The 26,872-nt window shown below is 41.5% G+C and overlaps 1 protein-coding gene across 4 annotated transcripts in view; it reads left to right on the plus strand.

The window, feature by feature from the left end:
• Positions 1 to 26,872, plus strand: part of WDFY3 (WD repeat and FYVE domain containing 3) — a 367,376-nt gene that overhangs the window by 191,458 nt on the left and 149,046 nt on the right. For 3 of the 4 annotated variants that reach the window (XM_077476410.1, XM_077476412.1, XM_077476411.1), the window contains exons 14-17: positions 4,993 to 5,076; positions 12,523 to 12,694; positions 14,211 to 14,425; positions 16,554 to 16,666. In XM_077476410.1, coding sequence (XP_077332536.1) covers positions 4,993 to 5,076; positions 12,523 to 12,694; positions 14,211 to 14,425; positions 16,554 to 16,666 — 584 coding nt within the window. The remainder of the gene's footprint in view (positions 1 to 4,992; positions 5,077 to 12,522; positions 12,695 to 14,210; positions 14,426 to 16,553; positions 16,667 to 26,872) is intronic. The other variant, XM_077476413.1, reaches the window with a different exon arrangement.

The raw sequence follows: 26,872 nt of genomic DNA on the forward strand, positions 1-26,872 counted from the left end.
GCTACATGAATCATCTGCCCCTACTCAAGATGGCAATGGGCAGAAATGCTTGGGGGTGTTTTTTAAAGTGATTTCTCAACAAAATAAAGCATGGCGACATGGGTGGATAGGGAAGTTTTCTTTGAACATTAAAAATGAATTAAATAGAGTTTTTGGACTGTGGTGCTCGGATGCAGTGAAGATCTGCTTTAACACCCCTTTCACACCAGGGCGTTTTGCAGGCGCTATGGCGTTAGAAATAGCGCCTGCAATCCGACCTAAAGAAGCTGCACCATTGTGTGTAGTGTGAAAGCCCCGAGGGCTTTCACACTACGGCGGTGCGCTGGCAGGACGTCAGAAAAAAGTCCTGCCAGCAGCTTCTTTGGAGCGATGAAGGAGCGGTGTGTTTACCGCTCCTTCACCGCTGCTCCCCATTGAAATCAATGGGGCAGCGCTGTAATGCCGCCGGCAAAAACGCCGGTATTGCGGCGTATTTCTGGCGGTTTTAACCCTTTCGCGGGCCGCTAGCGGGGGGTAAAAGCGCCCCGCTAGCGGCCAAAATGCTAAAAATAGCGGTGTTTTACCGCCGACGCAAAGGGCGGTGTGGTGTGAAAGGGGTCTTAATGACATTTGCTCTAAGCCCCCTTTCACACTTATATGACTTGTCCCATGATTTTGGACTGCAAAATCACATGAAAAGTCATTCTGCATGATTTTGAATGGCTACCATTCATATTGGCGCGACTAAGTCGTGCCGACTTCAAAGTAGTTCCTGCACTACTTTTTTTCTGAAGTCGGATCAAAGTCGGATTGCGTATTAACTGATCCGACTTTGGCATGCGACTTGTGCATAAAGGGGAACTCCACGGCAATTTTTTTTTAAGAAAAAAAAAACGGCATGGGTTCCCCCTTTACGAGCATACTGGACCCTTAGGTCTGGTATGGATTCTAAGGGGAAACCCCACGCCGAAAAAACAGTGTGGCGTCACCCCCAAAATCCATACCAGACCCTTATCCGAGCACCAGCCTGGCCGGTCAGGAAAGGAGGTGGGGACGAGTGAGCGCCCCCCTCCCCTCCTGAGCGGTACCAGGCCGCATGCCCTCAACATGGGGGGGTGGGTGCTTTGAGGCAGGGGGGCAGCGCCTTGTCCCCATGTTGATGAGGGCCCCTTCCCAACAACCCTGGCTGTTGGTTGTCAGGGTCTGCGGGTGGGAGGCTTATCGGAATCTGGGAGCACCCTTTAATAAGGGGGCCCCAGATCCTGGCCCCCCACCCTATGTGAAGGTGTATGGGGTACATCGTACCCCTACCCATTCACCTGGGGGGGAAAAGTGTCAATTAAAAAACACACTACATAGGTTTTTTAAGTAATTTATTAGGCAACTCTGGGGTCTCTTCCGACTTCTCTGCTCTCTTCGGCCTCTTCTCCCGGTGTCCAGCCTCTTCTCCCGCTCTCCGGTTCTTCTGCCGGGCTCCTCTGCTATCTTCTTCCAGCTCTTTTGCTAGCGTTGGCCCAGTCGTCTTCTTCGTCATCGTCTTCTTCGACGTCTTCTTCTCTTCCGATGTTGACATGACCCTCTCTCACACTGTAATGCATTGTGCATGGTGCGCAACGATTTATATAGGCATGGTCACCAGGAGATGTCACCCTGTGACCCTGCCCCCTTATGACTTCAGAGTCCCATCATGGCACGGGATGTGACGTCATAATCACAAAATCACTGGATGACATCACTCGGTGACCACGTCCCATGCCTATATAAGTCGCTGCACACCGCTCACAAGGCATTACAGCAGGAGAGAGCATTGTGTCAACATCGGAGGAAGAGAAGAGGGAAGAAGAAGCAGAAGACCGGGCCACCGCTAGCAAAAGAGCTGGAAGAAGATAGTGGAGAAGCCAGCAGAAGAGGCCAGAGAGTGGGAGAAGAACCGGACACCGGAAAAAGAGGCCGAAGAGAGCAGAGAAGTCGGAAGAGACCCCAGAAGTCGGAAAATGACCCTCCGGAGCTGCCTAATAAATTACTTTAAAAATCTGTGTAGTGTGTTTTTTTTTTTTTACACTTTTTTCCCCTCAGGTGAATGGGTAGGGGTACGATGTACCCCATACTCATTCACATTGGGTGGGGGGCAGGGATCTACCCCCCTACCTCAAAACACCCACCCCCCATGTTGAGGGCATGTGTCCTGGTACGGCTCAGGAGGGGGGGTCGCTCGCTCGTCCCCACCCCTTTCCTGACCGGCCAGGCTGGTGCTCGGATAAGGGTCTGGTATGGATTTTGGGGGGACCCCACAAAGTTTTTTGGGGGCGTTGGTGTTCCCCTTAAAATCAATACCAGACCTAAGGGCCCGGTATGCCCATGAAGGGGGAACCCATGCCGGTTTTCTTCTTAAAAATAAAAAAAATTGGCGTGGAGTTCCCCCTAATTATCTGGTAATCAAAGTCGCATCCCTGCTCATTGAAGTCGTACTTCAAGTCGTGGGGCAAAGTTGGATCCACAGTTAGACTTGCCAAAATCTTTTGCCATGAAATCATGGCAAAATTGCACGACTTTGGAGTAGCACAAATGTGAAAGGGGCCTAAACACAGGAAATTTTTGTGAACTGTAGCTAGATCATCCTTGAGTTAATTCTTTACCTTTTTAGTTGCTACTCAAAAATTGACAGCTATTTATCTGCCTGGCTATGGACATCAAAATATAACTTTAGTTTAGTGGCTGTAGATATGTTGTGGGATGTTGGGAGAAGTTGCTCTCGGAGGATGTTTTTGTACCATTCCTTAGTCATGGCTGTGTGTGAGTGAGCCCACTCCCACGGCTGTGAAGTAACCTCACACATGAATGGTCTCGGGATGCTTTACTGTTTGCATGACACAGAACTGATGGTAGCACTCCTCTTTTCTTCTCCGGACAAGGTTTTTTCCAATTGCTCCAAACAATCGAAATGGGCATTCATCAGAGAAAATGACTTTATCCCTGTACCTTTTGCAGAATATCCCAAAATATGAGTCTGTCCCTGATGTTTTTCCTGAAAAGAAGTGGCTTCTTTGCTTCCTTTGACAGGCCATCTTCCAAAAGTCTTTCCTCACTGTGAGTGCAGATGCACTCACACCTGCCTGCTGCCATTCCTGAGCAAGCTCTGCACTGGTGGTGCCCCTATCCAGCAGCTGAATAAACTGTAGGAGACGGTCCCCGTTCTTACTGGACCTTTTTGGGTGCCCTTTTTGACAACAATTGAACCTCTCTCCTTGAAGTTCTTGGTGATCTGATAAATTGGTGATTTAGGTGCAATCTTAGGAGCAGCTATATCCTTACCTGTGAATCCTATTTTGTGCAAAGCAGTAATGACTGCACGTGTTTACTTACAGGTAACTATTGTTAATAGAGGAAGAACAATGATTTCAAGCACCACCCTCCTTTTTTAAGCTTCACATTTGTTATACTAACTCAATCAGCATTACAGAGTGATTTCCAGCTTTGTCCTCGTCATTAGTGACACCTGTGTTAAACAAGAGAATCACTGACATGTCAGCTGGTCCTTTTGTGGCAGGGCTGAAATGCAGAGGAAATGTTTTTTGGGATTAAGTTAATTTTCATGGCACAGATGGACTTGGCAATTAATCTGATCCAGGGCTTTTTTTCTCAAACAATAGGTGCTGGAACTCAAAGACCACCCCCCCCCCCCCCGAAACCTCTGCACCCACACACACCCTCCAAATCACATCAAATAGTGGGTGTGGTCAGTCAAATTTCACAAACAGTAGAAGGGTCTTAAAAAGGGTATTAAATACCAGGATTGCATTACATGCAGAGTTCAGGGGGTTTACACACAGAGTGCAGAGCTGTCAGTTGTAAACATAGAAACCAGACTTCTGTGTTTACAAGTGATTGTGGTGAGCAGGCACCCCCAAGGGTCTGAACCAGAGGTGGTGGAACGGAGTTCCACCAAGTTCTCCCTGAAAAAAAAAAAAGTCCTGATCTGGTCACTCTTTATAACACTCTGGAGTATATGGAAATTGCCATCATAAAAGCTGAGGCAGCAAACTTTGTGGAAAATTAATATTTGTGTCATTTTCAAAACTTTTTGCCAGGGCTGTACATCACAGGTTTCAGTTTGTAAGAAAAGCATTTTACCTGTGTATGTTCTCAATGTTGTGTTGCAGACTCTGTCTCGGTTGGACCATTGTGTAAGAATGATTTAGTCAGGCTCAGGCATAGTCTCTTTTGATATAAAATGAAAGTTGTGCAGCACTAAAACTTTAGAGGTGATCTGTTATGACATCTTTTTTTGCCTATCAGGAAGTGACAGTAGTAATTGGGTTAGCACTAATGCTGGGTAACCATGCAAGCTGAATTCTTTCTACCTGAAGAATGAATATGATTTTAATAGTCCAGAGAACAGTGATGATGTGGAAAGGGCAATAATTAATAGCAACTTATCGAGTTTTACAAGGTTGCTTTAGCCACTTGCTGTCCTATTAGTTATTAGGCTTATTAAAGAAACACATCTAGGTCACGTCAACATGTCTATTGCTGATTGAAGGAAGATCGGTGCTTATGCTGGGCTATTCATAGCTGGCAATGCTTTTTTCATAAGTTTCTCTAGTGTTTTCACTGTTAATGAGCAATGTCGACTGATCTTAACCACCAGGGATAGTGCTTAAATACCTCAGTGTAATTGGGACTTTGTGATATAATGACTTCCTATGGACATTATAAGGGAAACGTTTCTCCAAAGCCCAGCAGGGAATTCTTTGGAAGTTAAACCCTGTGTACCACTTTTAAAAATATATACGTATAAATGCGTTTGTAGTCAGTGCATGTTTTTTTTTGCTTCTTCTTGCTTATTTTCTTGCATAAAAAAGGTCCATCTAAAGCAACCCCATGTTTTGATCGGCGTCTCTTGTCTGTTCTTTTAATTACTAGAATTCTGTTCCTATTCTCTGCAACTAACAAAGCTTTTCCCGCTTGTCTTTCTAACTCTTCTGTCTTGTTCATGTCTGTCTACATCTGCAGTCGTGCAGAACAGATCCCGCCTTGTTTGACAAATGAGACCACTCTCCCTTCACCTTGGGGGACTCCAGCTCTTTCCAGGAAAAGGTACTGCTTTACAAGGCTCCTATTCATCATGGTGGTTGATTAATCACTACAATAGAATTACTAGCTCTGATGGTGTTAAAGTGTATGTGACCTCCAACATTTCATATTCCTGTCTGTTACCATGTACTTGAATGAAAAAGTATCCTGTTCACTTTGCATTGCTTCTTTTTGTTTGAAATACCTGATGATCCTGCCAGTCCCCCTGCTTTCCTGTTTCAAGCTGACCACGCTTAGCATGGAAGCACATCCATCCCAGCATGGTCAGTTTTCTTCTTTGCATTCTTCTTGGGAGCACAGCCTACCTGTATTCCAGTGGTCAAACTTGAGCTGACACGCCCCCCCTGCACTGCTAATCACTGGGAAGGTCAGTGTATTAATATTTTTTTGCCTCCTGCATTAACGCATTTAAATGCACGTGTATGTGCGTAAATTTATTCTAGTGGCTAGAATAACAGAATATTCTAGACATTAGAATGAGTTTATCCTCATGCGTTTATAAACGCAATACTCCTGTAAACACGCATATATACGCACCTGCAAACATGCAAGATTAGAGTTATGTTTTTCTGCCAAGATCTGGCAGCATGTTTGGAGCATACTCGTGTGCATGCGGTCTTAGGCTGCATTCACATGGGTGTAAAAATGTTACTTATCCTAATACATGTTTTTCTAGTACAAAAGTTTCAGCTTAATGATGAGCATTACATTGTCTTTTTTTTTTTTTTTTTTTCTTTTTTCATACATGTATATGCATGTCCTCAGATGCTGATTTTTAGATTTAGTGTCACAGATCTGAACGCAGTGCATGGTTACGCCCAGTGTGAATACTTGAAAACAATGCGGCTGTGTTCAAATCTGTAAATTAAAAAACATTTGTAAATGTTTTTTTTTTACATTCTTATAAAAAAAGCCTAAATGTGGTCATGCACATGCAAGAGTTTGAGTGTATTTTAAGCACTTCTGTACAAGCTTATGCATTGTTGGTTTGTGCATGAGCATTGTTGTTGCCACACAAATTGGAAGTGCGTTATTGATACTGTACATACAGTTGTGCTCAAAAGTTTGCACACCCTTGAAGAATTGGTAATATACAGTATGTACCATTTTTTTTATTAAAAAGACGAGTGAGCAGGCAAAGCACACTCCTTTTAATTCTTGTGGGATTCATGTTCTGTAACTGTAGGTCCTAACAGAATGGCACAATCCTAAAACAAAACATGGCAACAAGTAAGCAAATGAAATGTCCCCTGTTCAGAAGTCTACATACCCTTCGTTCTTAATACTGTGAATTGAGGCCCTTTAGCATCAATGACAATGTGCAGTCTTTTGTAATAGTTGTCTATGAGGTCCCAAATTCTTACAGGTGGTATAGCTGCACATTCATCTTGGCAAAATGTCTCTAGGTCATGCAAAGTCGTTGGTCATCTTTCATAAACCGCGCTTTTGAGATCTCCCCAGAGTGGCTTGATGATATTAAAGTGGTTGTATACCCTTACACATCACTTTTTTACCTGCAGGTAAGCCTATAATAAGGTTTACCTGTAGGTACTGTTAATATCTCCTAAATGTGCATGGTTTAGGAGATATTCACCATATACACTTGCGCCGACATCGTCTGCGCATGCTCTCTGAAGAAAGGGCACGGTCGTGCCATTTCTAAAGGGCTCATGCCGTGACCATCGGCTCCGGCGTGCAGGCGCGGGAGTGACCACGCGGCTCCGGCCAGTCACAGAGCGAGAGTCCACAGCCCCAAAAGGAAGAGGGGTGGATATGGACGTGGCAACCAGCAGAGACGGGCTTCGTTTGCAGGTAAGTGGCACATAATGGGCTAGTATGCGATGCATACTAGCCCATTATGCTTTTACTTTGCAGGGAACAAAAGAGGTAAGGGTTTACTTTCTCATTAAGGTCAAGAGAATGTGATGAATACGCCAGAACTTCATCTTTTTCTGCTGTAACCACTGGAGGGTCAACTTGGCCTTGTGTTTAGGGTATTGTCTTGCTGAAGGGCCCAAGAGTGTCCAATGCACAGCTTTCATGCAGAAGAATGCAAATTCCTGCCAGTATTTTCTGATAACATGCTGCATTCATCATGCCATAAATTTTCACAAGATTCTCTGTGCCTTCAGAGCTCACACCCCTAAAACATCAGTGAGCCACCACCATGTTTTATGGTGGGGTTGGTAGTCTTATCGCTAAAGGCCTTGTTGACCCCTCTCAAAACATAGTGCTTATGGTTGTGACCATAAAGCTCTATTTTGGATTCCTCACTCCAGATTACAGTGTGCCAGTAGCTGTGAGGAAATGTCAAGGTGGCATCAGGGATATTGTAACCAGGCTTTTTTGTGGCATTGGTGCATTAAAAGCTTCTTTCTGACAACTCGACCATGCAGCAACTTTTTCGTTTTGTGCTCCTTGAAACAACCACACTGTCTTTTTCCAGAGCAGATGAAATTTCTCCTGAGGTTACCTGTGGGTTTTTCTTTGTATCCCAAACGATTCTTCTGGCAGTTGTGGCTGCAGTCTTTCTTCTATCTGACCTTGGCTTGGTATCAAGAGATCCCCCGGATTTGAATAAGACTTTTTTTTTACATGATCAGTCATATTTTCAGCATCAAAATTTTGCGATTTCTGCCAGGTTATGCAAACTTTTGCGTACAACTGTATGTACGTAATATATAGCTGCTATATTTATAACTTTCCTAAAGTTATAATAACTTTTAGAAGGAAAACACTGTATAATGAATAACCATAGGTATATCTATTTTTTGGACTCTTGCTTTTCATTCCTCAAAATTAAGTAATGTGTACAGTAGACCACAAAAAAGCCAGGCCTCCAAAGAACATAATAGATTGATACCTTAAAAACCAAAATATTTGGAGAGAACTGGCTCAAAGAATCACCAGGAGTGAAAAAAACGACTGAACACATATCATAATCATCATCATCTTCATCATCATCACTTACATGACTGGGTAGAGATGTATGCCAAAACATACAGCCAGAGGAAAAGGTAAATCATCATAAAAGTGCATTAGAGCATATCTAATATCTTAAAATAAAAAAATATTTAAATCTTCCTCATCCATGAGGGGCACAAAATACCTACAGGCAGATCGAACACTGGTAAAAACAAAAGATAACGTATAACCCCTCCCAATACTAGCATGTCTTTTTAGACTTTTTTACTAGGAGGATGGACCTCTTCCTCCTTCTTTCTTTATGTATTTTTTTTTTTTTTTTTTTTTTTACAGTAGTGCTAAAAAAAAAAAAAAAAAAAAAAAGAGTAGCCTACTTTTGCTAGAACCATTTTACTTCAACCTTTTTTGTCCTTCAATCAAGACTCCTCTTCACTGCTGCTATGGCTGGTCTGTCCAATCGCAGCTATCTTGACCCATTTATTTACTGAACTGCTTCCTCGCCTTTCCCTGCAGATTCTTTATATGATTTGCCTGTGACCTCTGAGCCATTGGTCACTGAGACTCTGCTTCTGCGACCATTTGGGCTCTTAATTATGCGGTGTGCATCACTTTCAAACTAGAGGTCAGTTTGTTCTGCTTCTACCAGTGCTATTTCCAGTCTTGGGTCCTTTAGGACCTCTGAGGCTGTCTGTACATGAATAGTTTGATGAGTTAGTTTGTCAAAAACAGTGTCAAATGTTGCTCTCTTTTTATGTTGCCCTCTTTTTTACTTTTTATAATAAAAAATGTTTTTTTTTAAGTAAGTTTTATTACACAGTTGGATACATTATCTATATCAGTGATAATTAACTGCCTAACTTTTTCTGCTATCAGCTATCGCTTATGTTAGTGTATTTTATGTGTGGCCCAAGACAATTCCACTTCTTCCAATGTGGCCTAGGAAGGTCAAAAGGTTGGACACCCCTGCATTAGAAGATATTTTGCCAGAGTGTTAGGAGGGCCATATAAGGTTCGAATCTTGGCTGGCTCAGCAGGAACCAGCTGAGATTTTTTGTATGGGCAGGCTGAATACACCAAGTTGATCGATCAACTTTGGTACAACCAGCATACCAGTGTCCTGCCAAAATCTCCAACCTATCAAAGTCCAACCACGTCATCGGTAGCTGTATTGCCCATGTGCTAGCGCAAGCACAAGGGGGTTCTTCTGCACTTAAAAGGCATAAAATACACCAGCTGCTCTTGCTGCCAAACCGCAACGCTGCAGGTCTTTGTATCACACACTAAAAGAATTCCATCAAATACTCCAACTGATAACGCAGTGTGCGAACTGACATACCCTGTCATCTTCCGACCATCACTTTCACACATAAGCATGGGCAATACAGCCACCTATGATGCGGTTGGACTTTTTGATAGGTTGAAGATTTTGGCAGAACACCGCATTTTACCTGCAATTATCACTAGCGGCTGCTATAGCAACTACCAATTATCACGGTCTTCTTCACCCCCATCTGGAGAAAACGATGGCCCGGCAGGAGGGTTCCCCTATCAACATTGTCTGTCTGTCTGTGTTGATGGGGGAATCAAGAGAATCTCCTTCCTACAACCTGTGGTTGCAAGAAAGAAATTAGCTCTTTGTATGACCAGGCCTTCGTTACACCTATAGACAATAACCACTATGTCAGCTAAATAGCAGTGTCAAAGCACACATACATACTTATGTTAGGCAAGTACTCCACAAGGTGACTGACCTACATATTGGGATTTTTTTTTACAGTACCTCCAAGAATAAAAATTCTAACAATTTCTGCATTATGTCTCCTTATTCTCTGTTTCACATCTCATTGAAAATATTCTAAATGCTTTGACAAAATAGAAGACTTGTATGCAAAGCCGGGCCTAAATAATGCAACAGACTTTCATTTCTATAAAATATTTAAGCTGGTTATATTTTTAGAGCGACCTTATTTTCCCTGAAAGAGCAAGCTCTCAGAAACAAAAAAAACAATATTATTAATGTGGCTGAGGCATTGTAACGTGCTTTAGTAATACATGAATAATAATATAGAAATTGTGTTATTTAGTGATTTACGCATTTCATATTGATTTTAGTTTATTTTTTTTGCTGCATAGTGTGCTTTAGTTCAGACCTTTATACCCTTTATTTTTGATCCTTGAAAGTTAATGATGGCATCATCAAATGAGGTCTTCCCCACATAAAAAAAAAAAAAAGAGACTAGATACTCTTCTAAAAGCTTAAGATCTCTACAGCCTCAAAATGTTCATGTTCTTCAGACAAATTGGAGTTGTAATGAGGAGACAGATAATACATTAGCAATATTACCAGGACTGTAGGTCCACTTGAGAGATTTTAATATATATATATATATATATATATATATATATATATATATTATTATATATATATTATTATATACTCCTGTCTCATAGATTACAGTAGGTTTAAAAAAACTGCCATTTCTCTTCGTTGTTGTGGTCATCATTGAAGAGTCTGGAAATGCAGTTGCTTTGCTCTCTGATTCTTGTATTTAGTCTATGGTTGGGAGGATAAAGGTGAGGAGTATATTATCATACCTGATTCTGTATACATTAAAAAAGTGTTCGCTTTTTCTGGAGGGATTTGAAAGAGCAAGCTAAAAGCTTAAGCCAGGCATACATTGATCAAATATTAAGCCATGTATTGGCAAGGTGGTTGTACAGAAGTGTATCCACCAATTGTCTTCTGTGCAACCAGCCTGTTGGAAAATTTTGTCACAATCAGCACAATAGCTGGCAGTGCTGAGCAGTGTATTCTGGCGGCGGGGAAGTACCCCCGCTGTCAAAATATTAAGGCTCGGTAAGAGCAATTTCCCCATTGACCTGGAATGTGTGGATCAGGGGATTGGGTCATTTTTTTTTTTTTTCATTCAACCCTATGGTTGAACATGAATAATGACTAATGTGTGGCCGCCTTAGGGATCTATTGATAGCTCTAGTGGGATATATAAAAGCCCAGAGGGGAAAAAAAGGCAAAGTTGTGCTTTCTCAGTCACGTTTCCTGACCAGTCTTTAGTTGGGCAATTAAGGTCACATTGTTTAGACTATTGTTCTAAGGGGCAGAATTTATAAAGTAGCAGTATGGCCTTACTCTGACCATGCTGCTGTAAACAAATAAAAAATGTGCAGATGTGCCCCCTACCTTGTTTGCTTTCTGGTTTCCAAAAAAAGCAAAGCCCCATTCAAAGTAGAAAAGAAGAATAAAAAAAAAAAATCCAAGGGTAGGAAAACCCAGTTGGATGAACTGTTTCTGACGGGCTGAGTTGCTGGTATTGTTATATAATTTTAGGGATTGTTCACATCTTTTTGGTATCTGAGAAGTAAATATTACATTTATCTAACGTGTTCTTTTTGAAACTAGAAATGTCACTTGTATTGTGATGTTTGTTCATTTAAAGGGTAACTCCACTTTCATGGGAAAAAATAGCAAATAAAAATGTAGCATATACAATTGCGTCACAAGTCATATATTGTAATTGAATGTTATTAAAAATTAACTTTCCTTTTCAATCTGCAGCTCTGTCATTTTCTGTAAAATGCAATGCAATATGGCTATTGGGAGGTGTTCAGAATGTGAACAAAATGCCCCCCAGAACCATCATTTCCTGCTTGTGTGATTGGCTCACTGATTTTCCCAGAAGTCTACACTAAGATATGTCAGATTTTTGGCATTCCCTGCAACAAAAATGTAATTTATGGGGAGATACTCCCAATAGGAAATGAAGTAAGTCTAAAGCGATGCAGACCCTGCAATTTTCCTTATTAGAGCCCTGATTCTGCAGCAGCTGGTTGATAATTATGAAACCACTCCCATCAGACTCACTCAGTTCATGTGAATAGAATTTGCATCACCATAGTGGTACCACAGAGTGGTACTGTGGATCCAGCGATTTAGTATATAATGCCACGTCCCGATAAATTAAAAAGAAAATTGATGGATGATGGAGTTTATAGGCATAGCACAAGTATATATTAAAAAATATTTATTGCAAAATTTAAGTTTGAGACAATTGCATACAATTTCATCAAGTATTCACAGAAATTTGCCTTTAAGCATAAATACCACCTGCATAAATATGCACCATTTGTCACTATATATATATATATATATATATATGTATGTGTATGTGTGTGTGTATATATATATATATATATATATATATATATATATATATATATATATATATATATATATATATATATATATATATATATATATATATATATATATATATATAATTTGTGTTATGCCTATAAAGTCCATCATCCACCAATTTTCCTTTTCACTCAGTACATGGGCACAGAGGGACACACATGGATTTCAACAAAAGGTAGCGGTCTGCAACAAAGTTTGGTAAAATCCTTGTAATGTACATAGGTCACCCACAGGGGAATGTTGTTTTTTTTTTTTTTTTTTTTACTTTACTTTAGAAAAGTTCTTGATATTCTCCCATTTTTTCCTTCCAGACATGTCTACCATACAGTATCCACTTCTTCCCTGATACCTCCTAAAAATGTTGGTGACCTGAAAATTCATGCAAGTACAGCTCTAGGTTCAGATGCAGTAATCATCCATCCCGGTGCTATGCTTTCAATGCTGGACCTCCTGGCATCTGTTGACTCTGACTCCCAACCAGAAGTATGTAATGTAGAATTTTGTAACATACAGCTTTGTATTGTGGCTTAGACCCCATACACACTATTCGATTTTCTGTAGATTTTCGTCTTCAGTTTTACCAAAACCATATAATATGAGGTCAAACCTTAAGAGTTTCAATTTGCATGCAATCAGGCAGGCACTATATGGTTTTGGTAAATCTGAAGACAAAAATCTGCAGAAAATCTAATGGTGTGTATGGGGCTTTAGTGTGCTGATATACTGTATATGTTTAACCTGTTTATATTGTTCTGTTAGAATAACTGTTAATGTAAATCGTGCTTTTCTCTTAATTGGTATTGCAAAGCCATTGCTTTTTACAGCATTTTCAAGACAGATTATTTATGTTTTGGTTATATAAAGCTAATTAAAATCATAAGTAAATAAATAGACGCTTTCATTGATCTACTTCTTATTATATTAATCATACCCTTGGGTGTGATGCAACCTGCCATTTTTTTATGCAGTCCATTTTGGTTGAATTTATATAGCTAAATACCTTAGTGATTGAGTTTTTTTTTTTTTTTTTTTATCATTTGTCACATATTTGTTATGGTTAGTTTTGCTGTTTAGTACCCCCCCCCCCCCCCCCAATGTTTAAAATACGCTTTAGCAAACAATTGGACAAAATAAAAATATAGTCTTTCTGAGAATAAAGAGCTATATTTAATTTTTTTTTCCTGCAAATTTAAATCCCTAACATGTATCTTTAAGTGGCATTCCAGCCATATCTCTAACTTCTCATAAAACGAAGCCCTCCCCGCTCCTGACACTTATGTTTGCTAACCTGTGTAAGAAAGATCTGTTTACCTATTTTCAGTTGGCTCTGGTCCCGTCGCATGATTTCCCCTATGTCTGCTGCGGCACTTAAGGGGAGTGGAGAGGGTGCTCGGCAATGGCTTGTAAGGCCCAAAGCGGTAATGTCACCCATAGGATTTAATGACCCCTTCCGTTGTCGGCGCTCCCACCTCTCCCCTGCAGCTGTGCTGGCTGGCACAAGGGGGTGGGATCATGTGACCCGACCGAAGCTGGAAGAAAAGAGGTAAAATAGCTCTTTCTTTTACAGGTTAGTAAGCATAGGTGGGAGGGCTCGGGGGACAGTTTTCAGAGTAGTTAGAATTAAGCCCGAATTTCACTTTTAATGGTACCTAGCTAGAATAGATGCCATATGAAAGCATGACGCGTGTGAAATCGCACTTACTTTGCAACTCATAGAAATGTGAGAAAGTATTTTATCAAAAGTATCTTAATTTACATATTTTTATATTTAATTTTTTTGACATGCAGTATATCCGAAGATTCAGGTTCACCTTATTTTCAAATAGTCTAATGCATCTTTTTTTATTTTTATTTTTTTTATTCCTCCGTTTAGGGACAACTTGTACTGTCCTATTTTTTTCACTGGTGTCGTCTTAACTAAGATCCTTCAGTGGGTTAGTGAATATAGTCTAGAGCCATAATTCCTAATGCTTTTTTTTCTTCACTTTTATCCCTACAGCATGCCTTAGATCTTCAGCTGGCAGTTGCAAACATCTTACAGTCATTAGTACATACAGAGAGGAATCAGCAAGTTATGTGTGAGGGGGGGCTCCATGCCCGTCTGTTGCACAGGTGCAGTGCTGCCCTAGCTGATGAGGACCATGCGTTACACCCTCCACTCCAGCGTATGTTTGAGAGGCTAGCATCTCAAGCATTAGAGCCTATGGTACTAAGGTAAGTAGTTCAGTTAGCTAAAGAGAATTACAGTTTTCTAAATTGCTTTCTCTGCATTTTTTTCGGAATATTGGCAACAGTATTAAGTTGGTAGGACTATGTCCCATTAACTAGAGATGCACCGGAATTTCGCTGATGGAAATATATTGAGCAAAAATGTTTTTATCGGCATTTTGCTGTTAGAGAAAAAGGTACTCCTATTGGCACCGAAGACGCACGCAATTTTACTGTGCTTTTCATAGGTCATGTGACTCAAAAAACACATCAAAAATATAACAGTGTGTTGTTCTTGTGTTATTGATGCATTCTTGCTGCATTTTCAGGGCATTTTAACAGGGAGGTGCGTTTTTGGTGTGTGTGTGTGTGTGTGTGTGTGTGTGTGTGTGTGTTGTGTTTTTTTAACAGACCAAAAATGCAGCAAACAAGGTTTTTAACACAACAGATGCACAAGGAACCACATAGAATTTACATAGAATACATAGAATTTAAAGGAATGGATTTTTCTTGAGCTTTTTTGCGTTAAAGGTGCTGATAATGGCTGGCAATAAATTCATATTCATTTAAATTCATGATATTAAAAAGTCGAATATAATATAATACAATTCTATAAAAAAAGATATATATATATATATATATATGTGTATGTATGTATGTATGTATATGTGTGTGTGTGTGTGTGTGTATGTATATATATATATATATATATATATATGTGTGTGTGTGTGTATGTAGAGGTGCACTGAATGGACATATTGGTGCCAAAGCCGAAATTTTAGGATGCACTTCTCTGAAACCTAAAAATGACAGTTAAAAACAAAAAATCTAACTGTCATTTTTTGGTTTCAGCCAAGTGCATCCTGAAATTTCGGCCTTGGCACCAAAATGTCCATTCAGTGCACCTCTACCGTTACCTCTTTGATATTCCTGCAGTTCATTTCTTGGATTTGTAGGTCCTTGTAAATAGTTTTCCTCTATATTGTAAATCTCTGACGGGAGAAAATCTCTTGTAGTATCCCAGAGACATTAAAGTGTTACTAAACCCAGGGCCCTGCATTCACTATTATCTGGTCTCCCACAGTACACAGAACATAGAATTGTAATTATTTTAGTAACTATAAACTTCTAAACATCTCTTTTCATCAGCAGAATATAGAAGTCTTGTGACTTCTAGCAGTGTCCAGCCAAGCACTGGTTAAAGCTTGTTGTAGGAGGAGTTTTCTGACTCCTACGAGACTGCGAGACCCCTGACTCTGTCCGGACAGTGCTGATTGGCCCTGTACTGATTACATGCGCTCTTCCAAGAAAATAAAAAAACCTCTCTAGCAAGACACACCAAACTGGGCATGTGCAGTTTGACACCATAGGCTCTGCGTTATCAGGAAATTATCAGGGAACAGTGGACGAAGGGGAGAATCAGAGCAGATGGGATCAAACCGCTTTTTTACAAAATGTGAATGATTATCCCTTAGGTTCCGCATGGAGTATAACGAGCATGCTTTACTGCATCTACAGACTGATTTTAATGTTGTGGGTCTAGCAACACTTTAAGGCTGGCCAAACATTATACAGTTTTCTTCAATTTCCTTTAGACGTACCTGCATACAAATTTAAAGTGTTTAGGTTTAACCTTATATTATATGGTTTTGGTAAATCTAAACGTAAATTGGACAAGAACATTGTATATTGTATGAGCAGCCACGTGTTAACTGGGTAAGGTAGGAATTATATTTGGGCACATTATGGTTACACAAAAAGATTTTTGGCTGATCACTTTTGGGGGGAAATGTTAATTATAAGTTATGAACCTATATGCCTATGCACCAAGCAAGCACTGGCGAGATCACCTTGATATGCGTATGGCCACTTAGTTATTTTTACATTGCGCAAAACTGCCTATTCTTTCTGCAGTTTTTTATTGTCAAGTTCAATTAATGGCTCCAGTGATTTTTTTTTTATTTTTTTTTATTTTGTGTTTTCTTGAGAGCATTATTTTTTTCTGAGCTGATCATCCAGATATTTTTCAGCATGCCAGACCAATGTAATCAATGCTGCAAATTATCTTGGTTCTAAAACAAGTGTTTGTCTTCATTCCTTCATTGCTTCTTTTTTTTATTTATTGTTCTTTTAGAGAGTTCCTCCGTCTTGGAAACCCACTGAACTGTGCAGCTTGGGACAAGCGATTATTGAAACAGTACAGAGTACACAAGCCTAGTTCTCTCAGCTATGAACCAGAAATGAGAAGTAAGGAGTTTTAATGAAAATGTCTTAAAGTGTCGTTCACTAAGGAGTTTTTATTTTTTTTAATAGTTCTATGCAATAGTTCTATGTGTTGTGTATTCTATGAAAATGATGAGACCTAACTGTAGTAGTTCCTAACTCTGCCTGGGAGTTTTGGGGTTTTCACGGACCTTTTGCAAGGTCCAGCATCCGCTAATTCATTCTTTATACACAACATAGATTAAAAAAAAGGCCAACAGTGAGAACCTGGGATATATAAAACTGTTAGGTGGTTCAAATGTCCAGCATCTCTAAAATACTAAACTATCAGTTTTGGTGGACTAACTAGACTTAAGCTGGCCATATATGGTTGGAATATTGTTTGTTGCGCTCTATCATTTGACATTCAAAACTTTAGTGGGCTAATTTCCATTCTCGAAAATGCTAATTTTGTACGCCAAAAAACATGTCAGATTTGTTTTTGCACCGATACGAACGATTTTCGAAAACATTAGCAGTGGAGAACAAATAGGTCTTAAAATGTGCATGTGTGTGTTAAAAAAATGTTTTTAATGATTTTCTAATCTGTGTATGGCCAGCTTAAAAGAGAAATCCAGCCTGAGCTCGTTTGGCTGGGCTTTTCCTATGGGTCACAGGAGTGCAATTAGTTTTGCACTCCTGTGACCCCGTTCTCAGCAGAGAGTGGTCTGAAGTCCGCTCTCTGTTGACTTCACAGAAATCAGTCCAGGCACCGCGTCATCCCGGCAATGAAGTCTGGATCTGCCAAGTGCCTGGACTGGTGCCCATCTCAGCAAGCCCCTGAGAGGCTGAGACAGCCGCTCCACGCCCCTCCACAGCCCATCGCTCCAGTGAGCATGGAGGAACAGAGCAGAGAGCTGCTAATTGACAGTCAGCAGCTCTCCTCTCAGGGAGCTGTGAGAGCCATTGGCAGTGTTCGATCGCTCAGTTCTTAGTGTAGAGGCGCCTGTGGACAGATGCAGCATCGTACCGATGCTGCATCCAACTAGGTAAGTTTAAATGGGGGAGAGAAAAAATAAATAATAAAAAACATCTTTTAACTAGCTAGTCTCCTGACAGATATAACACACACTTAGTGCAGCCCTGTAGTCACTATAGTGGTTCTAAAGGCTCAAGGTTTTTTACAATCATGCAGTAAGGTAAAAAACCTTCTGCGTGCAGCAACTTCCCTTTTAATACTTACCTAAGCCCATCTAGATCCAGCAAAGCAGGAGAGACTCCTCTCTCCGGGGACTCTCCCTCCTGTTTGGCTTAGTTAATCAGAACCAGTGATCCAGTAAGAAGAGAGCGGGGGTGAGGCTGAGCTGCCAGCTCTGTGTGTGAATGAACACACTAAGCTGCATCTTGGGAACGTTGCCCCCATTACAAGCTTCTTGAGGGCCAAGAACTCCGAAAAGGGACCCGAGAAGGAGGATCGGGGTTGCTCTATGCAAAACCACTGCACAGAGCAGATGAGCGTGACATAATTGTTTAAAAAAACAAAAAAGCCTTTAATATCACTTTATTACATCATCACGTAAATTTTAGAGTTAGATGGACAGATTTACAAATTCTTTGGCAGGTAACACATCTACTCTCCTTTTTAAATGTGTTTCATTTGTGTATTAAGTGGTTAGCCTGGAGTTCACATTTAAAAGGAAATTATCGCTTTGTTAATGCTGTTCATGAATTTTCATAATTTATGACCAATGGCATTATGACAGTTATTAGGGATGCACCGAAATTTCGGCCGCCGAAACATATCGGCCGAAAATGGCCCTTTCGGCAGAAAGCCGAAAGAAAATTTCCGCCGATACTGGTGCCGAAAATGGGGCGGGGCTTGGCCCCACCCCCGGTCCCGCCCATCGCAGGGGTGTCATTCTGTCTTTAGCTCTCCTCCTCCCCTCCCTCCTCACCTATGCTGCAGTCAGCCTGTGGGGTCTCGCTCTAAAGTCCCCCTCTCCACAGCGGTGGCAGCATATGTCTCCTCAGCCGATGTGTAAATTGGCTGTGCAGGAGCTGGGCACGATGTTTACTGTGAAAGTGAAACCAAAGGAGAGGCGTCTAGCAGTGTGTGCTGTGCTCCCTGCCTCCCCCTAGAGTGCAGTACCCAGCATGGAGATTAATGTACAGAGCTGCAGCTGCCAATTTAAAAAAAGACTGTCTATATATATATGTTTGCATGCCTCTGTGTTGTGTGTGTGTGTGTGTGTGTGTGTGTATATATATATATATATATAATGTGATATGTGTGCATGTTTCTATGTGTGTGTGCGCACATGTATGTGTTATATGTGTGTATGTTTATATGCACTGGTGAGGCACAGGCAGGCTACATGGCGGGCACTGGTAGGCTGCTGGGCACAGTGAGGCTGCATTGATCTCCTGTAGCATGCCTGCAGTCTCTGACCAGCTCCTGTACCATGTCTGCAGTCTCTGACCAGCTCCTGTACCATGTCTGCAGTCTCTGACCAGCTCCTGTACCATGTCTGCAGTCTCTGACCAGCTCCTGTACCATGTCTGCAGTCTCTGACCAGCTCCTGTACCATGTCTGCAGTCTCTGACCAGCTCCTGTACCATGTCTGCAGTCTCTGACCAGCTCCTGTACCATGTCTGCAGTCTCTGACCAGCTCCTGTACCATGTCTGCAGTCTCTGACCAGCTTCTGTAGCATGCCTGCAGTCTCTGACCATCTCCTGTAGCATGCCTGCAGTCTCTGACCATCTCCTGTAGCATGCCTGCAGTCTCTGACCATCTCCTGTAGCATGCCTGCAGTCTCTGGCCATCTCCTGTAGCATGCCTGCAGTCTCTGGCCATCTCCTGTAGCATGCCTGCAGTCTCTGGCCATCTCCTGTAGCATGCCTGCAGTCTCTGGTCATCTCCTGTAGCATGCCTGCAGTCTCTGGCCATCTCCTGTAGCATGCCTGCAGTCTCTGGCCATCTCCTGTAGCATGCCTGCAGTCTCTGGCCATCTCCTGTAGCATGCCTGCAGTCTCTGGCCATCTCCTGTAGCATGCCTGCAGTCTCTGGCCATCTCCTGTAGCATGCCCGCAGTCTCTGGCCATCTCCTGTAGCATGTCCCCAGTCTCTGGCCATCTCCTGTAGCATGTCCCCAGTCTCTGGCCATCTCCTGTAGCATGTCCCCAGTCTCTGGCCATCTCCTGTAGCATGTCCCCAGTCTCTGGCCATCTCCTGTAGCATGTCCCCAGTCTCTGGCCATCTCCTGTAGCATGTCCCCAGTCTCTGGCCATCTCCTGTAGCATGTCCCCAGTCTCTGGCCATCTCCTGTAGCATGTCCCCAGTCTCTGGCCATCTCCTGTAGCATGTCCCCAGTCTCTGGCCATCTCCTGTAGCATGTCCCCAGTCTCTGGCCATCTCCTGTAGCATGTCCCCAGTCTCTGACCATCTCCTGTAGCATGTCCCCAGTCTCTGACCATCTCCTGTAGCATGTCCCCAGTCTCTGACCATCTCCTGTAGCATGTCCCCAGTCTCTGACCATCTCCTGTAGCATGTCCCCAGTCTCTGACCATCTCCTGTAGCATGTCCCCAGTCTCTGACCATCTCCTGTAGCATGTCCCCAGTCTCTGACCATCTCCTGTAGCATGTCCCCAGTCTCTGACCATCTCCTGTAGCATGTCCCCAGTCTCTGACCAAAAATAGTCAATTTCGGTATCGGTTTCGGTTTTCGGGATCAAGGAAGATTTATTTTCAGTATCGGTTTCGGCACCAAAAAACCTATTCGGTGCATCCCTAACAGTTATAGTGATCCTAAAAAGGGTAGCCTAATGACACATTCCTATCAGTTTAAGCCTTGTAGGCCCCATTCACACCTGAGCAGAGCAATTTTTAGGCGTTTTTATTTGAGCATTTTACTAGCGTATTAAGAGCGTTTTGGAAACTTATTATAAGCATTTTTTTTTTCAATCAAAAGCAAACTTTATTTAAGTAAGTTTTGTAATAAATACAAGTATCATAATTTTATTACAATCATTTTACATGTATATTCAAGCTTCAGGTGTTTTTATTTTAGCCAATAAAAAGGACTAGGGGGGAGGAGATTAGAGGTAGAGAGCTGCTGTTTTGCCAAAATAAATGCAAAAAAAAAACCTTGCGAAATACTCATGCTGAGTGTATTTTAGACGTTCCCAGTGACGTTTATGGGGCCAACCTGCCTCCAATCTGCCTAAAAGAATATCATGTGCTTTTTTGAGCTACAGGTAGCAAAACGCATAGATGTGAGCAAGGTTTGTTGAAATTAATGGGATTTTGTTTGAGTGTATTAGGGCTTCAAGCAGAAAATAACTCAGGTGTGAAGGTCTTGCACGTGAACAATCTGGCATTGTACACGGCTTGCCTAAATTCTTCCAGCTTAATAGTGTGGATCAGGTAAACTTTATGGGAGATATACATGCACTTTTGTTGTGAAGCTGTTAATTGACCATAGATTGTGAAAGGCCTGCCTTGTGGAAAGAATGTCCTTGCCCTGGTAGGTTTTTGCTACAGAAATCTGGCACTGTTGTATATAATTGGTGTAGACCATTTTTATGGTTAACTTGGCTTTAAAAATATGTTCCGGTGAGTTGGCAACTTCTTTTTTTTTTTTTTTTTTTTTTTTTTTTTATTCAATAAAAGACCAAGACCATAATGTGTGCCCGCCCATGTGGTGTTAATATGCTACTGGTTACCAGAATTTGCAAAATATTTCTGCTTTATCGTGTGGATATTTTAATCAAGCTCTCCCTGTGTTTTTTTCCTTCCTCCTCCGCTTTAAATTGCGTATTTTGTTTTCAGCTTCCAAAGTTTGAACAACTGTCAGGTCAGCCCGTCTGTTCCAAAATGACAGTTTAGCCACAGATAAGATGGAAATACAATCTGTTTGAGTATTTCCACTCCTGACTCTTCCCACACACTCGCAGCCCACTTTTCCAACATGCTGCTCTGACATATTGGTGATGTTAGACGATATATCCTGTCTCTTTCCATTCAGTATAGCTTGGATGATGTTCTGCTGCTGCCCCAAACTTTTCCATTAGGTCTGCTAAAGCTAACTACTACTGTAAATATTTAGCTGTATTTAATTCAAAGGATTATTTAACCTTTCAAGACCTCAAAATGACTTTCCACGGGCTAAAAAAAGAATATGTATGTCCAAATCTTTCCAAAATGTTGAATTTTTCCTTGTAATTCACACAAAGTTATTCTACTAATTGTATTGAGCATGTAATTGCGATTATATGTGGACAAATATATTGACATGTTGGAATGGAAAACTGAAAAGGAACATGTTCTCTAGTTACAATAATGCCGCATATACACGATCAGAATTATGGTCGGAAAAAGGTCTGATGATTTTCCCGACGGGATTTTGCTCAAGCTGTCTTGCATACAAGAACGCGGTGACGTACAACACGTACGACAGGACTAGAAAAAGGAAGTTCAATACCCAGTAGCCAATAGCTTCCATCTCGTAGTTGAATCTGAGCATGTGTGAGTGTTTTGCGTGTCGGAATTGCATACACATGATCGGAATTTCAGAGAAAGAAAACTTTTCCATCTGGCAAATGGAGAACGTGCTCTCACATTTTTGCTGGTGGGAATTTGGCCAGCTAAATTCCGATGGAGCGTATACACGGTCGCATTTTCCAATGAAAAGCTCTCTTTTGCTGGCCGAAATTCTGATCGTGTGTACGCGGCATAACACTGTAGCACACTCACTTGAATAATAATCTAAAAGGAATACCAAATAATGATGCTGTTCATACTGGGCCTTCATGTTGCAAGGGGATGTATAGTGGTTAGCCATTTAGTTTTTAGTTTTCTTTCTTTTTTTTTCTTTTTAATGGTCGTACTATAACATTTCTAAAAATACATATTTTTGACAGTTAATATGAAATGCTACATATGTATATTTTGTATTCTTCTTTTCAGCCAGTGGACGAAGGCGTTGGCTCCTCTTTACATTTTGTAGCCATTCTTCTGCAAAGCAGAGCTGCAATCTACACATAGACCTGTAGAAATTAATCAATCTCTCATTGCTTCTCCTCCCTGGCTGAATGTAAACAGTCTCTGCTGTGTTCTTTCTTTAGAACACCCCCAGAACTTTGTGGGTTCTATGCGTACACGGTGTATAAAAAGTTTATTCCTAAATAAACACACTAGAAATCAAGAAAAGACAAATCCAGTGTTCGCTTCTATTATTGCGCTAAAATTAATAGCTGTAACTGATCTAAAGTCCACATAAGACTCAATTTTCCTGCAACCTGAAAGTAAAGTCATAAGTGGTAGCAGAAAGTAAGAGATCACTTTGCCACAGGGGCCACAGTTCCAGCTTCTTATAAAAGGCTGGTCACATGACCAAATTGTTAAAGTGGCTGTAAACCCTTACATATACCCAGTGAAGTTACTGGCTTCAGCTGACACACAGATGAAACAAATCCTCTTAGTTGTAACTTTTTATCTGCTGTCCTCTCTTCTCTACAGTCTTCTAAAATGCACACATCAAAGGATTATTTTCAGCTGTAGCAGGCAGGGGGCAGGAATCTGACATCACTCTACACAATATAGAGCACAGAGCTGGGTGTAATCGGAGACCTGAGTGCATACTGATGCACAAAAATGTATCCCTGCTTGCAACCCCCCAATGTAACCACATTGAGTGCCCAAGTGGCTAGTCACCCTGCAACAACAATTTACCAGGAAGGGGTGTGAGACATTTTCTAGAAGTGATGAGCATTTCACTTTTCACTCCTGGCAGCAAAATGGAGCAGCCAGGGGACTGAAAGGAGAGTATGTGCAGCTGGGGAGGAAAAAAAGTTAAATGAGCACTTCAAGGGCAAAGCAAAGGTTAATTTGAAAGTAGCAGGGTGGGAACCATAGTGCAGGTTATTTTGTAAAATTATGGTCCAAGCGCAGCCATGTACAGCAGTCTTAAAGTGGTTGTAAAACCTAATTGGGTTTTAACCTTGATGCATTTCCTGCAAAAACCTGCAAAAATTGTCCCAGTAGCAGTATCACCACACACACACACACACACACACACACACACACACACACACACACACACACACACACACACACACACACACACCCCTTAACTATCCCAAGTCCTCACACGATCCAGGGCTGTTTCCATCTGTAGCAGCTCTCTCCCCATTCTCGCAGGGTTTGCTGAGACAAGGGGAGCCATTGGCTCTTGCTGCCATTCCTGTGAGAAGAGAGTGAGGGGAGGCGCCAAGTTACTGTGTGTGTGTGTGTGTGTGTGTGTGTGTCAATAGACGCACACGGCTAGCTCAGGATCGAGCCCTCACAATTGCGGCCATAGCAGGCAGTTTGCTATAAGGTCCCTCAGAAGAGGAGTAGTCAAGCTCTCCAGCGAGGGACCCCAGATAAGGAAGTTCGGGGCCGCTCTAGAAGTGGAACTTTTGTTAAAAAAAGAAAAAACCTGTGCAGCCACTTTAATTTTAGAGTTTGGTTTACCAGATGATGGAGTTTATTGCTGGTCGTATACAGTTGTGCTTATAAGTTTACATACCCTGGCAGAATTTATGATTTCTTGGCCATTGTTCAGCGAATATGAATGTTGGCACAAAAACATTTCTTTCACTCATGGTCAGTGTTTGACTGAAACCATTTATTATCAATCAACTGTGTTTACTGTTTTAAATCATAATGGCAACAGAAACTACCCAAATGACCCTGATCAAAAGTTTACATACCCCAGTTTTTGATACCGTGTATTGCCCCCTTTAACATCATTGTCAGCTTGAAGTGTTTTGTGGTATTTGTGGATGAGGCTCTATATCTTCTCAGATGGTAAACCTGCCCATTCCTCTTGGCAAAAAGCCTCCAGTTCCTGTAAGTTATTGGGCTGTCTTGCATGAACTGCACGTTTTGAGATCTCACCAGAGTGGATCAATGATATTGAGGTCAGGAGACTGAGATGGCCAGTCCAGAACTTTAACTTTATTCTGGTGTAGCCAATGACAGGTTGACTTGGCCTTGTGTTTTGGATCATTGACATATTGGAATGTCCAAGTACGTCCCATGTGCAGCTTCCTGGCTGATGAATGCAAATGTTCCTCTAGTATTTTTTGATAACATACTGCATTCATCTTGCCATCCATTTTGACCAAATGTCTCATGCCTTTGCAGCTCACACATCCTCAAAACATCAGCGATCCACCTCCGTGTTTCACAGTAGGAATGGTGTACCTTTCATCATAGGCCTTGTTGCCTCTTCTCCAAATGAAGCGTTTATGGTTGTGGCTAAAAAGCTCAATTTTGGTCTCGTCACTCCAAATGACTTGTGCCAGAAGGTTTGAGGCGTGTCTCTGTGCTGTTTGGCATATTGTAAGCGCGCTACCTTGTGGCCTTTGCATAGTAATGGCTTTCTTCTAGCGACTCGACCATGCAACCCATCTTTCTTCAAGTGCCTCCTTATTGTTCATCTTGAAACAGCCACACCACATGATTTCAGAGTCCTGTATTTCACCTGAAGTTATTTGTGGGTTTTTCTTTGCATCCTGAACAATTTTCCTGGCAGTTGTGGCTGAAATATTAGTTGGTCTAACAGACCGTGGTTTGGTTTCCACAGAACCCCTCGTTTCCCACTTCTTGGTTAGAGTTTGAACACTGCTGATTAGTATTCTCAATTCCTTGGATATCTTTTTATATCCCTTTTTCTGTTTTATACAGTTAAACTACCTTTTCCCGCAGATCCTTTGACGATTCTTTTGCTTTCCCCATGACTCAGAATCCAGAAGCACTGGATGAAAGGGTCTGCAGGCATCCAGAAACTCGGTGACCTTTTATACACACACACTAATTACAAGCAAATAGTTCACAGGGGAGGATGGTTACCTATAATAGCCATTTAAACCCCTTTGTGTCAATTTGTGGGCAAAAATCACTAGGGTATGTAAACGTTTTATCAGGGTAATTTGAGTAGTTTCTGCTGTGATAATTTAACTGCTTGTTGCCCGCCCACCGTCAAATGATGGCAGAGCGGTGCAGCTCTCGTTCTGGGTGGCGTCCCAGAACGGCTGCTCCTGTACGCCTGCGGGGGCACGCAGCAATCACAGTTGCGCTGTGTTGCTATGACACGGCTCGACTCCAGACCACGGCTCTTTAACCATGTAATCAGCTGTGTCCAATCATAGCCGGCCACATATAAACAAGAAAGTGCCGGTAATCGTCTCTCCTCGCCTCACACTGACAGAGTGTGAGGAGAGCCGATCAGCGGTATCTCCTCAAAGGGGGATATGTAGAAATGTAATCAGGGCATGATCAGTGCCCTGACTACAATAAAGAAACAGTTTTGCCAATCAATGCCCACCAGTGGCAGCAATCAGTGACAATTAGCAATGCCAGTCAGTGTGGTGCCACCTATCGGTGCTGCCCATCACTGCTGTCAATCAATGCCCATCAGTGCCACCCATCAAGGCCCATGAGTGCCTACCAGTGCCACCTAACAGTGCCCATCAGTGCTCCCTATCAGTGCCCATAAGTGTGGCATATTAGTGCCACCTCATCAATGCCCACCAGTTCAGCCTGTTTGCTGTTTTTTGATTTTTTACAAAAAAAAAAAAGCAATGATTAAATACCACCAAAAGAAAGCTCTATTTGTGTGAAGAAAATGCAAAAAAAATGTGTTTGGGTACAGTGTAGCATGACCGTGCAATTGTCATTCAAAGTGCGACAGCGCTGCAAGCTGAAATATGGCTTGGGCAGGAAGGGCGTGTAAGTGCCTGGTAGGCAAGTGGTTAAAGAGTAAACACAGTTGATTGATAATAAATGGCTTCAGCCAAACACTAACCATGAGTGAAGGTTTTTGTGTTCATCATTCTCTGAAAAATGGCCAAGAATTCTGCCAGGGTATATAAACTTATGAGCACAACTGTATCTTTTATAGACTTCAACTGTGACTCAAGTTAATTGTAGTAAACAATTCTGAGTGTTTAATTGACTAGGAGGGAAATGTCAGAATACAACATCGTTTTATCACCACTCCCTCTCAAACTTTTGAAGCTTCTATATTATATTATTATTGCTTTTACTATATATATATATATATATATATATATATATATATATATATATATATATATATATAATATAAATGTATGTGTGTGTGTGTATATATATTTATTTTATATTTTTCTTGGATAGGTATAAAAGATATGAATACATTGTGCAAACATGGCTTTAAATGCTT

The sequence above is a fragment of the Lithobates pipiens genome, unplaced genomic scaffold (genome assembly GCF_037356315.1).
Source record: "Lithobates pipiens isolate NorthernLeopardFrog02 unplaced genomic scaffold, aLitPip1_a1.2 Scaffold_13, whole genome shotgun sequence".
Lineage (NCBI taxonomy): Eukaryota > Metazoa > Chordata > Amphibia > Anura > Ranidae > Lithobates > Lithobates pipiens.